This window comes from Loxodonta africana, chromosome 4, assembly GCF_030014295.1.
Source record: "Loxodonta africana isolate mLoxAfr1 chromosome 4, mLoxAfr1.hap2, whole genome shotgun sequence".
Classification (NCBI taxonomy): Eukaryota; Metazoa; Chordata; class Mammalia; order Proboscidea; family Elephantidae; genus Loxodonta; species Loxodonta africana.
The window spans coordinates 8485939-8499761 of NC_087345.1; the positions used below are offsets into that span (position 1 = coordinate 8485939).

General features: G+C 49.9%; 1 protein-coding gene across 3 annotated transcripts in view; it reads right to left on the bottom strand.

Moving 5' to 3' along the window:
• The window catches only part of PARVB (parvin beta), a 164779-nt gene that overhangs the window by 48103 nt on the left and 102853 nt on the right, over positions 1-13823 (bottom strand). For all 3 annotated transcript variants that reach the window (XM_064283396.1, XM_064283398.1, XM_064283399.1), the window contains exon 4: positions 10869-10971. In XM_064283396.1, coding sequence (XP_064139466.1) covers positions 10869-10971 — 103 coding nt within the window. The remainder of the gene's footprint in view (positions 1-10868; positions 10972-13823) is intronic.

Below are 13823 nucleotides of genomic sequence, written 5' to 3' on the forward strand. Positions count from 1 at the left end.
TTGAAGATTTTCTCAAAGTGAAAGATTCGGGGGTTCCTCCATTCTCAATAGGTCCAGTAATGAGACAGATACGGTTAACTGTGCTGGCGGAACAAAAGAGCTGTTAAAAGATTACCATCTAGAAGTTGGGTAAACAGGAACCCACCCTGTCAACATGAGATAAGATTGAAACAACCCATGAATTACTATCTCCTTCTTAGTGTTTTTCTAGTCCCCCCCTCCTTTACAGGCTCCCACATGGGCAGAAGAACAAAGTGTGACTGCTGTTTAACCTTCCTTAGCCCTCCAAAGATAGCAATGTAGCACCTAAGATCAGTGCCCTTCTGCTATATCCCATAATAAGTGACGCCAAGGGCTGTCGAGAGGAGTCCATCTTGAATATCAGCAGGTTTCATCTTGGATTCCAGGTGCACGCAACCTAATTAGCATACACACCTCCATTCTGAGAAGTACCCGCCCCTTGAAAGAAGCCCACTAAATATTCATTACTCTGTTGTCTCCACCGAACCCATAGAAGCCCTAACCTTGCTTTCCTTTCGAGTCAGTCTTTTGGAGAGGTTTAGTTCCCCACCGACTCCTTTTGCTTGACTCAAGCAAAATAAAGCTTGCTGAAGATAAAGTTTGTCTCTCGCATGTATTCTTACTTGGGAAAAGACAAGGACCCTTTGTGTCGCATTGGCGTTAGGTAACATTATCAGGAGGGATCAGCCCCTGGAGAAGGACATCATGCTTGGTAAAGTAGAGGGTCAGTGAAAAAGAGGAAGACGCTCAACAAGATAGGTTGACACAGTGGCTGCAACAATGGGCTCAAGCATAACGACTGATAGGATGGTGCAGGACCGGGCAGTGTTTTGTTCTGTTGTACGTGGAGTCACTATGAGTCAGAACCAACTCGGTGACACCTAACAACAGCAACAATACAGCAAATCACCCCTCCAGCCCCTGCATCACTGGTTCTCCCCTTCTGTCTCCCCCAATTCCCCTTCTACTGCCCCTTTGAACATCTCACCTGTCCTTCCTCTCTGCTGCCCAGCAGGCCCAGCCTCATCACCTTGCAACCATCAGCTACAGCTGCCTCCAACCTGCCTCCCCACCCGTCCCTCCACCAAGCGTGGCAGGAGGCTCTCTTTCCCTGCTCTCAAGCCTCCCCCCAGAGCCTCCAAGCCTCCTCCTCTGAGTGTAAACCCAACACTCATCCAACTTCCTCAGAAGCTGAACCTAAGCTGTCATAGATTGACTTATATCCCCCAAAAAATATGTGTATCACCTTGGTTAGGTCATGATTCCCAGTATTCTGTGGTTGTCCTCCATTTCACGACTGTAATTTTATGCTAAAGGGGATTAGGGTGGGCTCATAATACCACCCTTAGTCAGGTCACCTCCCTGATCCAATGTAGAGGGAGTTTGTCTTTACGTGTATTCTTACTTGGGAAAAGACAAGGACCTTTTGTGTCAGATTAGCGATTGTTAATGGTAAGTCCAGATTCCGTAAGAATTTGAAATTCTGTTCCACATTTTCCGCCTTCTGATCAGGATTCATCTATTGATTTGTAGGCACAGTCTTGGCGGCTCTCCATGAGGGGGAGAATAAGGTCCTTGGCATCACCAGGCATCATTTTGCCTGCTGCTAGGGGGCTACAGAGCAGCTCAGAGTTTTACTGTGGCCAGGACTCATCTTCCTAGCATGGAAAGAGGCAGAGAAATGGGGCAGGAACTATTCCCAGGACCAAAGAAGAGCAGCAGGCAAACAGGGCTGATGGCCGAATGTGGCGATTGTGAACACTTATTACATGAGTGTCATGGATTAAATTATGTCCGCCCAAAAATGTGTGTATCAACTTGGTTAGGCCATAACTCCCAGTATTGTGTGGTTGTCCTCCATTCTGTGATTGTAATTTTATGTTAAGAGGATTAGGGTGGGATTTTAAAATCACTCTTACTCAGGTCACCTCCCTGATCCAGCATAAACAGAGTTTCCCCAGGGTGTGCCTGCACCACCTTTTATCTAAAAGGAAAGAGAAGCAAACAGAGAGTTGGGGACCTCATATCACCAAGAAAGCAGTGCTGGGAGCAGAGCGCGTCCTTTGGACCTGAGGTCCCTGCATCACGAAGCCCCTGTCCTGGGGAACATTGATGAGAAGGCCGACAGAGAGAAAGCCTTCCCCTGGAGCTGACACCTTGAATTTGGACTTTTAGCCTGCTTTACTGTGAAGAAATAAATTTCTCTTTGCTAAAACCATCCACTGTGGTATTTCTGTTATAGCAGCACTAGATAACTAAGACAGTGAGGAAGGCCTGATTTTTGCAAGGAGAGGGTGTGTCCATGAGCTCAAGCACAACAACAGCTGGTCTGGAAGTCCCCTCATAAGCCTGCACACTCTCACTGTCCACATACAGACTGCCTTGAAAGCTCACCTCAAGCACAGGAGAGCTACACCCACAAAAATCCTGTGAAGCGGCAAAGAATTGGGCAGCTGCTTCCCAAACCTCCTCTCAAGAAGAGTTTTTATTCTGGGTCCGGTGGACATTCATCCTTGGCCATCTCCACAAGGCCAAACCTGGAAGTCCATTCCCTGTCCACATCTCTCTCACTCCTACCTCCTTGAAACTCCTTTGCCTCTATCCCTCCCGAAGGCAACAACTCCTCTGGTTCCTCCTCTCTCACGCTGATCTTTCTCAGCTGACCACCCAGGGCTCCGTGACAGAGACACAGAAGTCAGCTTTGGCCTTGAGGTTCAGTCAAAATCTGCTATTTGGACTTGGCTCTGCCTTTGAAAAGCCAAACAGCAGAGCGCCTACATCAACTTCATTCCTGGCATCTCTGGGCTGGGCTGGCGTGATCACGTGGTTTACTATTGCGTCTCATCAGTGTAACAACGTCATTAATACAACCCAACCCACCACCACTGCCATCGAGTCGATTCCGACTCATAGCGACCCTATAGAACAGAGTTAGAACTGCCCCACAGAGTTTCCAAGGAGTGCCTGGTGGACTTGAACCACAACCAGGCATGACATTTTCATGTTCTATTAATATCCTAATATTCTCTTCCATTGTTCTTTTTTTTCAGTCAAACGAAGTGGTGTGTCAAACCACTTGAAATAGAAGAGATTTTAGAATTGCCTTATCAAGTACTCGTTCAAGATATTTAAACAAGATGGCAGCAGCTCCTCCACAGTAAAAAGGCTGCCTGAGCCAAAGTCAGTTTCATGGTGTACTCTACAAACAGCGACACCGACGTGGCAGGACTAACAAGCACAGCGGCTTCAGAGCAAGTCTGTGTCCCCTAGACCAGCTGAGTAAGGAACCAAAAGGATGTGACCCCTACTGCAAAATCCCACAGAACCAATTCAGGGGACACCAATCAAAAAGCATCACCATCGTTTGGCAGCTCCTCAAAAAGTTAACCATGGCGTTACCATGTGACACAGCAATTCCACTCCTAGGTATATATCCTCAAGACTTGAAAACAGAGGCTCATATACCTGAGTACCTGTTTGTTGAGTAACTTGTACAACAGTATTCATTGCAGCTTTATTCGCAAGTGCCAAAAGGTGGAAACAGCCCAAGTGTCCATCAGCTGACAATGGACCCACAACATGGGGTGTACCCATTCAATGGACTATTACTCAGTCATAAGGGGAAATGAAGCTCTGATAGCCACTACGGTCCGGGTAAACCTTGACAACACTATGCTACATGAAAGAGCCAGGTACAAAAGGACAAATGTTGCATGATTCCACCTATACGACGTATCTAGAATAGGCAAATGCATCAGACAAAAGCAGGTTAGAGGTTACCAGGCGCTGGCGGGAGGGGACAATGGAAGTTCATGCTTACTGGTACGGTGTTTCTGTCTGGGGTGTTGAAAAACCTTGAAAAGAAATAGTGGTAATGGTTGCAGCGCATGGTGAATGTAATGAATGCCACTGGATTGTATTATACACTTAAAAAGGGTTTAAATAGCAAATTTTATGTTATATATGTTAAAAAAAAAGGGGGAGGGGGCCATCATCACCAATGGTCAAATCTTCAAGTCCAAGAGTTAAAGAGGCGCCAAGTCTTTACCTTCAGCAATCACTCTTAGAGAGGAAGGAAAGCTGATAACCCAACAGCAGCACCCTTGCAGACACCGTCACCCAAAGAGCGGCACGTCCCTATACCGTTCTCAGGTAGAGGTGAGTGTCTGCCACCACAAATGTTCGGTTTGATGACCGCAAGAGCCATCTCCCGCCCGGCAGTGCTGAGAAGGGACTGCACCCACGCAACAACATCAAATCTCTGACCATAACGTTTTCAGTAACAAGCTTGTGATCATTATAAAACCAGAGACCCTGGGTGGCACAAACAGTTAAGCACTCAACTGATTAGCCGAAAGGCCAGCTGTTCGAACCCACCCAGAGGTGCCTCCAAAGACAGGCCTGGTGATCTACTTCTGAGAGGTCACAGCCTTGAAACCTGTCTGGAGTAGTTCTGCTCTGCACACACGAGGTTGCCACGAGTCAGAATCAACGCGACAGCAACTAGCAACAACCCAAACCCAAACCCATTGCCACTGAGTAGATTCCAACACAGTGCGACCCGATAACAATTACTAGACAATCATGGTAGCACTTCGGGTTGACTCCTGGACTGTGGACGCTCATTCTGAGATGGTGATTCTCAGCTTAGCCAGATATAGATGTTAATTCTTGGCCATTTGGCATTCAGCCACATAATGAATCTAGAACATTCTGTCCAGGTGATCCCTTTGGTCCCATGATGTTCAACACACCTCCAAGCTGCTGAGTTCCACGCTTATGTGGTGGCCTGAACCCCTCCCCGGGCCTGCAGACTTATCCCCCCAGCAGCCAGAACCAGTACAACAGCATCTTTTTAACCTTTGCACCCCTAAACTCCCCGTTCCCCACTTCCTACGCTACTCCCAGGGACTTCCCATTCCCCAGTTGCCATGAACCTGGCTGTCAGCCTTGAGTCTTCAGCAGCAACCAGGTGTCCTCCAAAATCCTCCCTGACATGGCCCCGTGTCCGTTTATCCACCTAGTCCGAGTCCATTCATTGGATGCTGGGCCGCTGTGACATGTCTTGCCTGTTCTCTTGGCTCCGGCCTCTGACCCCTCCTTGTCCATTCTGCACTGGCAGCCCAAGTGGCCTTTTAGAACTCTAACTCTGATCATGTCAAGGCCCTGCTCAAGCCTCCAATGGCCTCCTGTCACTTAGAATGAAAGCCTCTGTCCACCTGGGCAGGACACGATCTGGCCCCAGCGTCATCCCAGCCTGATCTCACGGCTCCCCCCACCCCCCACTGCCCTCCACCATGCCAGCCCTGCCACTGCCACTCCAACACAGCCGCTCTGCCTTGCTTCCAAGCCTGGTCCCGAACGTTCTCCAAGCTCACTGTGCTGCCCAGCCTCCCGCCCCTCCAGCCACTCTCTGCCCTGATCCTCTCTGATTTGCTTCCTTACACCAGTCACTCTCTGAAATTGTCTCTTTGTGTTTTCCGTTGGACACTCCATAATACTTCTCTACTGTCTCTTGCTCTTTGCTAGAAAGTGTGCCATGGAGGACGAGGCCCTGTCCTTCTTGTTCCCCCTGTGTCTCTGGGGCCTAGAACCACAGCTAGCCCAGAGCCAACCAACAAATATTCACTTAACAAACATACAAATGAATGACCAAGACAAACACAAACCCCTTTCCCTCTGAACACATGCCTTTTGAGGGCTGATCAAGTAGGAGCAAGGGAGTATGTGGGTCTCTGTCTGCAGAGCGAGTTAGCTGATGCGCTCCCCAGCCCCAGCAGACGGAACTCCATGATCAGGTAGCCTGTAAGAGCCCTGTGTGCAGAGGGGCCCGGTTCTGGGAGAGGGGGGGACGCAGATTCCTGAGCAGAGGAACCAACCACAATCCATGTAGCTGCAGACCCTGCACCCCAGTGCTCCCAGGCTCCTTGAAGGTATCCCAGGCTGTCTGCTTCCCTAGTATCGCTCTCTCCTAAACAATGCCCCCCAGATCCAGGGCCCTGACACACCCCCACACACTTGCATCCTGCAGCAGCCCCCCGCGAGCCATCTCCCACCCCAGACTCCCATCAAATCACCAACCCCAGCAGCTAAGTCACCCTTCTGTTACAACTGATCCCACCCCGTCTCTGACCCAACCTCCAAGGGGGCAACCCTCCAGGATGGTCTGCAAGGGGTTCGCCCACCCAGGCCGAGCTTGCTTGTCAATTAACCAAACGGCGGAGCTTGAGCAGAAAAGGAGGCCTCGATGTCCCCCACTGACAACGAGCGGTGCAATGTCCCCAAGGTACAAGGTGGGCACTGTGTCCTCCCTCCAGGCCAGCCTTGAAAGTATACCAGACCTTCTTGGGGACTGAAAGGCTCTGCAGCAAACAGCTCGGCCCTCTGCCGTCTTTGGGTGGTACTGAGTCAAACGACTCCAGGCAACTGCTCCTCTGCCTTTTCCCTTTTCATTTCTGAAAAAGGAGCCCACAGTTTTTGTAGGTAATGAAACTGCAGGACTTTTTCATTGGCTAGATCAACAAACATTTACCATGTGCCAGTTACTCGGAGGGGCTCTAGGGACATGGCAGGAAGCAGCACTCAGCAGCTCCTGATCTGACCCCTCACCTACTTCCCTTTATAGCGACCACTACCCGAGAAATCAAGCTCTGGGTTGTATTGGGCAGATCTGCTGCAAGAGATCTCTTTAAAGCTTTCAAAAGCAAAGAGGTCACTTTGATGACTAAAGTGCGCCTGACCCAAGCCATGGTCTTGTCAACCGCCTCACATGCATGTGAAAGCTGGACAATGAATACTGAATATACCATGGACTGCCAGAAGAACAAACCAATCAGTCTTAGAAGAAACACAACCAGAATGCTCCATGGAAGCAAGGACGAAGAGACTTCAGCTCACTTACTTATGACATGTCATCAGGAATGACCAATCGCTAGAAAAGGACATCATGATTGGTAAAGCAGAGGGTCAGTGAATATAAGGGAAACCCTCAGTGAGATAGACTGACATGATGGCCTCCACAACGGGCCCAAACACACCAATGATCATGAAGACGGTGCAGGACCGGCAACGTTGCGTTCTGTTATACATGAGGCAACCGTGAGTTGGAGCCAACTCAACAGCACCTAACGACAACACAACACCCAGAGCCAGGCCCTGTGCTGAGCGCTCTCCTTACGTCACTTCAGGGAGTAACTTCTCATCCTCACCTTACAGACACAACAAGGCGCTTTCTGCCCCCAGTTCCACCCTGTGCCTTCCTCATCCTTTCTCTCCGCTCTAAGCTGGGGACCCCAATGCCTGGTCATTCTCTTCAGACCCATTCCAGTCAGGAGCCCTGCCCACTGCACCACAGTTGCTCTCGTCTGGGGCACCAATGACATCCCCATTACCAAATCTATTGGCCCATGTGTCTGAGTGACACCAAGAAATGAGGCAGCTGCAGGAGGAAGACTATTTGCTTTTAACAACAATATGATGGCATGTCTGCCCATTGATATGAGCAATTCAAGAGAGAGAGGAAATGGCTACAGAGGGGAGGCCCGAGGCAAAGAGGAAATCCTTCCCTACAGGTGGAGAGCTTGAGGAAGCAACGCACTGGACTCGAAGTGAAGAATTCTAATTTCTTCTACATGTGTTGTTGCTATTAGCTGCTAAGGGTGATGAAAAAATTTGGAAATGGCTAGTGTTGATGGTTGTATGACATGGTGAATATAATGAATGGCACACACGAAAATGGCTGAAATGGCAAATGTTTTGTTATACATATGGGGTTTTTTTACCACAATTTAAAAAAAAAAAAAAAGAATATTGATGGTAATGGTTACAGCACAGCAAATAAAAAAGAACCCATTCATCCATAGTGATGTTCAAAAAGAAATAAATGAGAAGAAAGGGGGAGGGAAAGCTTTTCTTTAGAGAACGCCAGATAAAATACAAGGAAGGCATGGGAGATACAGAGAAATCACTACTTTGCAACCCTCGCTGAAATAATTGCTTTAGGCAAGGATCATCAACTTTCACCAAAACCACTGGCAAAAGATTGTGGGTGAACATGACATTCATATGGTCTCAAAGTACCGCACCCTAGAGCCTACTTACTCGTTAAAAAGGAAAGAAGCACCTTTGCAGTGGAGAGCTCTGTTGGACACTGCTTTAATTAAGTGATGCTAAGTGTTGTTGACCATCATGATACAGAGACAAGCCAACATCACGTGTGCCTCCTGATGTGAGGTAGTGCGAAGGACACAAGCCCAGCTCTGTAATATTCTCAACAAAAATGTTTGGCCTGAATCCACCCGTGAGAAAGCAATCAGACAAACCCAGACACTAGGAGATTCTACAGGACAACAGGCCTGGACTCTCCAAAAATGTCAGGAGAGAAAGAGAGGGGAAGGATGTCGTTCTAGATTCAAGAAACCAAAAGAGAAGGTGATTTTTTAAAAAATGTAACGTGTCATCCTGCATTGGGTCCTGGATCAAAACAAACAAATAGAGAAAATGGCATTAAGACATTTTGGGGACAACTCTGGACTCTGATCACTCAGCCCAGCTCGGCTGTCGTGAGGACTCTCTGTGATAAAGCAGGAGGAGTGCCTGGCATAAAGCCTGCACCTGACATGCCCAGTAAGCAGGTAAGAGAGAGGCCTCATGGTCCCTGCTCCCCTTGGGCACGTGCAGAGCCAGAGAGAGAAACGAGGAAGAGCAGATGACCCCGCAGCTCACAGCCCAGGCCTGGGAGACAGCCACCTGAGGGAAAGGGGCTCAGAACTGTGGCTGTACATCTGTGATGGTTAATTTTATGAGTCAGCGTGACTAGGCTGTGGTTCCCAGTTGTTTGGCCAAACACTAGTCTAGATGTTGTTATGGGGTAGTTATATGTGCTGTTATAGGGTAACCTTCTCCTCATTTATCAACTATCTCATTATCCAACATTTCATATTCACGACAAGAGTAAAAAATCTACTGTCCGACTCTTTTGTGCATTGACGTACATCTGGCAGTAACGATAGCCGAGGTGCAAGGCTAAAGTTAACACCAGCTGTGATGGTTAAGGTTATGTGTCAACTTGGCTGGGCCATGATTCTCAATGGTTTGGCAGTTATGTAATAATGTAATTTGTCAGTTATGTAAGGATGTCATCTGGTAGTTACATAAGGGTGTAATTTGGCAGTTATGTAATGATGTAGTCATCCTATATCTCGTGATCTGATGTGGTCATCCTCCATTTTCACATAACATCAATTTCGCATAACAACCTGGTCTTTGGAACCTAACCATGTTGATAAGTGAGAGGGTGTTGCTGTTGTTAGCTGCTGTCAGTGGGCTCCAAGTCATGGTGACCCTAATTTAATGTGATTAAATCAATTGGGCTTACGCTCTGGGCTCAGGTGTCCAGGTTTGAATCCAAGCCCCACCATAAAAAAAAAAACATATTAGCTACAAACTCCAGGCCCCAGGGTGACTGGTCAAGGGGCCACGTGACAATTAGGACGACCCCTGTAACCCGCCTGGGACAGTACTGGCACACGGTGACAGCTCAGATATATCAGCTGTTATTAAAATTATTTTCATCCCTCCATCCCCAAAGCCTACTCTTCCCCTCCCCTGCCTGGTGACTCTTCATTCGCTCTTTAAGTGTCAGCTTAGACCTCACTTCCTCAGCGCTGCCTTCCCGTCCCCAGGGCAGCTGGAGGTCCTCGCCCCTGAGCCAGGGCACCTTTACGACCCCCATCAGAACTGAAGTGAGAAGGGACTGTAATTATTCTATAAACATCTGTCATCTCTTGAGGCCAAGTCTTTATCACTGGTCACTGGATCCGCAGCACCAAGCACTCACTGGGACTCATTAAACCTTTGATGAAGCAATAATCAGTTTACCCACCTATTAGTCTTGGGAAAAATCACTAAAGTGCCCTCGGCTGGAGAATGCAGACAATAAAGCCCGGCCCTCAGGAGAATAACGGGTAGGGAGTTATCCGGTAATCCGTGCACTCACAGAATGTTTGCTGGACCCGCTCCCCTCCTCCGCCCTGGTTCCTGAGATGAACCGAGCAGGCCTGAGGGCGTTTACGGAGGGCACAGCCAGCCGGGAGCTGACCCAGAGAAGAACATGCTCCGTGATCTTGCCATATTGTCCCTGCTTCCCTTGGGCATGTACCCCGCACAGCAGAGCCAGAGGTAGAAATGAAGAAGAGCAGATGACCCCACAGCTGGCAGCCCGGGCCTGGGAGACAGCCACCTGGGGGAAAGGGGCTCAGAACTGCAGCTGTACATCTGTGATGGTTAATTTTATGCGTCAACTTGACAAGGCTGCGCTTCCCAGTTGTTTGTCCAGACGTTAAGTCTAGATGTTGTCATGGAGTAGTCACACAGGATTAGATCAGTTGGCCTTAAGCAAAGCCTTCCTATAATGAATGTAATGTAATGTAACATAATGTAATGACCTTATGTCTAATGTAATGTGATGTAATTACGTTCCATAATACAATCTAATGTAATGTAATCAATCCGTTGAAGGCATTCAGAGCAAAAAGGGAGTTTCCCTGGGGTGTGTTCTGCCTCCAGACTATAAATAGGTATTTGGGCATAACTTTCACCTCACTCTTCCTGTCACCTGACCTAGGGAGCTTGAGACCCAAGCCTGCAGGAGTCTCCAGCCTGTCCCCTGCTCTGTGTGTGTGTGTGTGTGCGTGTATCACTAGTTCTGTTTCTCTAGAGCACCCTAAGCACCCTCAGATGACGTCTATAACGGCTACTCTTTGCGTGGTCCAGCCCCAGGGGCCCCTTCCCTGCAGGGTAGGGTGGAGTGGAGGCCCTCTCCGTCCCTGCCCCATGCGTCCACTCACCCAAGAGTTTCTGCAGCACCTGGCCGTCATAGAGGTCCTCCTCCAGCTGCTTCACAATGATCCTCTCCTCCACCAGGACGTCGTTGACCCAGTCGATGAGGACCTGGGGGAGAGGCAGGCATCACACCCTCACACTCAGTGCCATGCCGACCAGGCAGGACTAGAGCAAGCACAGGCACTGACACGCTGACAGAACAACACGGGGCCCCTGCACCAGGGCCTGCAAGCCGAGAGGGGAGACAGAACTTCTCCTGGCCCATGGGGTGGGCGAGAGCTCACACACCGTCAGCCTCCGCAGCCACCCCGAGGCTGCTGGGATGGTGGACAAGCTAACTGTCCCGGAGAACCCTGACAGAGGAGAGACCCTGCTGCGGTGAATCCAGGCCTCTTCCCAGACAGGGACCTGGGTAAGGCGGGGAAATAGATGTGGTTATTCTGTGCCCTCGAGTCAATTCCAACTCACAGCAACCCCACACGACAGAGTAGAACTGCCCCATAGGGCTCCCTAGGCTATAATCTTCACAGAAGCAGATCTCCATATCTTTCTCCCACAGAGCTTCTGGGTGGGTTCGAGCCACAAACCTTTGGGTTAGCAGCTAAGCGCTAACCATTGCACCACCAGGGCTTCTTAACATATCCTTGTGTTTGATGTTAGGTGCCGTTGAGTCAATTCCAACTTACAGCAATCCCGTGTGTCAGAGCACAACTGCCCAATAGGGTATTCTAGGCTATAATCTTTACAGGAGCAGATCAACAGGTCTTTCCGCCATGGCTGCTTGGGGGGTTCAAATTGCCAACCTTTCAGTTAGCAGCTGGGTGCTCAACTGTTTGCCACCAGGGCTCCTTCGGGACCCGTAAAGGGGTGATAATACCTCTCCCTTGTGCTGCTGGAAAGAGAGGGATTAAATGAGTAAATTAGGTGGCTCCCGGAACAGTAGGGGAGACCCTGGTGGCAGAGTGGTTAAGTGCTACAGCTGCGAACCAAAAGGTCGGCTGTTCAAATCCACCCGGTGCTCCTTGGAAACTCTATGGGGCAGTTCTACTCTGTCCTATAGGGTCGCTGTGGGTCGGAATCGACTCGACAGCAAGGGGTTTGGTTTTTGGTGGTTTGGGACAGTAGGAGGTGCCATAAATGTCCGTCCCCTCCCCTCCCATGAGATCTGCACCAGAATCGTCCCATCCAGGGTCGCCCTGAGCCTGAGGCTGTAGGGCGAAAGAGGCTCCATCAGAGGTGTAGCATGGGGCCAGGGGGAGTGCAGAGTGGGGACTTGCCCCCGGACGCAAGTAGAAGGGGGCACCAGGCGAGGTGCAGAATGACATTCTAGGGCGCCGCAAACATGAAAGGCATGTGGCTGATGCAGCTGGACAAGGGAAGGGAAGAAGTGTCTCCGCTATCAATGTCTATTCATCCTCAAATGGGGGGGGGCAACTTAGGGGCTGCCCCTGGGCGCTTGTTACACTCACCACGCCCCGGGACCATTCCTGGGCCTCGAGGCAGGATGCACCCCATTGTCACCTGCCCCCCTACCCCCCACTTCACATGGAGGGCGCTGCAGCCTGCCTCAGCCCTCTCATTTCCCAGCTAAAATCTCAGAGGAGATTTAAGGTTTAACAAGCCTGTTAAGGTTTGCTTCCATACAACATACCCTAATTCAATCAAGTACTAAAAGAGACCAGTGCATCAGCAGGGACAGGTGACTCAGTGTCCTGGCTAATTAGCCGTGGGAACACTACCCTCTGATCTCCAGATTTCACCATCAGTAAGCAACACTGCTCACTGTTTCCCCACCTAGCCGGCATCTTCAAAACACTGGGCTTTGCACACGTTCTTCCTTTGGCCGGGTGGCCCTGCCCTCTGGAAGGTATCCCTTCCTGGTTGTAGAGTTTCGGGCATCTGCACCCCTCTCCAGAGAAGGGCTCCTCAAATGTACTGCCCGACCGTCCGGGGCACCCCCATAGGGTTGAGCAGACGTGCTGGCCCCTGTATTTCTCTTTTGATGGAGGACCCTCCAGCCTGCACTTCCCTTTTCTCTTTTGTCCCTCCTTCCTAACGGGGACCTGGGTCTGGCTGTACAGGCCCCAAATACGAGTGAGCAAGCGAACTGCCACCACCTCTTCACCAAGATTAGCTGGGTCCTTTCTGGCCCCTCTGGCACCAAGAGGACAGATCTGAGGCTCGAGCCCTGAGCTGGGGCGCCAATCCATCACAGCCCTTGCTGATCCCCCAGCCCTGATCACCGCCTGATTTCATAGATGAGAAAGGGCACCCCGAGGCACCCTGAGGTGCTCCGTGGTACTGGGTAGGCAGCCAGCATGCGGCAAAGCAGGATCCACACCAGAACCCTGACCCAATCCCGGGAGGTGAATCGGGAGACCCTGGGATCAGGCCCGGAGCCAGGGGGACTGCAGGCAGATCTCCTCCTTGGAGCAGAAACTCACTAACTGAAGTCCCCAAGACGTTGGCCAGCCTCCCTCATTTTTAAAAGCTTTATTGAGATATAATTCAATACCATACAATCCACCCGTTAAAAGTGTACAATTCTGTAGTTTTTAGTATGTTCACAGGGTAGTACAACCATCCAAAACCAAAACGCCAAACCAATCGCCATCAAGTGAATTCTGATTCAAGGCTCCCCGACGTGTGTCAGAGTAAAACTGAGCTCCCTAAGGTTTCCAATGGCTGTGATCTTCCAGAAATAGGTCGACAGGCCTTTCTTCCAAGACACCTCTGGATGGATTCGAACTGTCAACTCTTCAGTGAGCAACCAAGCACTTAACTGTTTGTTCCACCCAGGGACTCCATCAAAAAACAAAAAGCAAGCCCGTTACGGTCAAGCCGACCCCATGTGTTACCAGGCACAACTGCACCCCCTGGGGTTTTCTAGGCTGTAATCTTCACGGAAGCAGATTGCCAGGACTTTGTTCCATGGCATCACCAGGTGGGTTCGAACCACC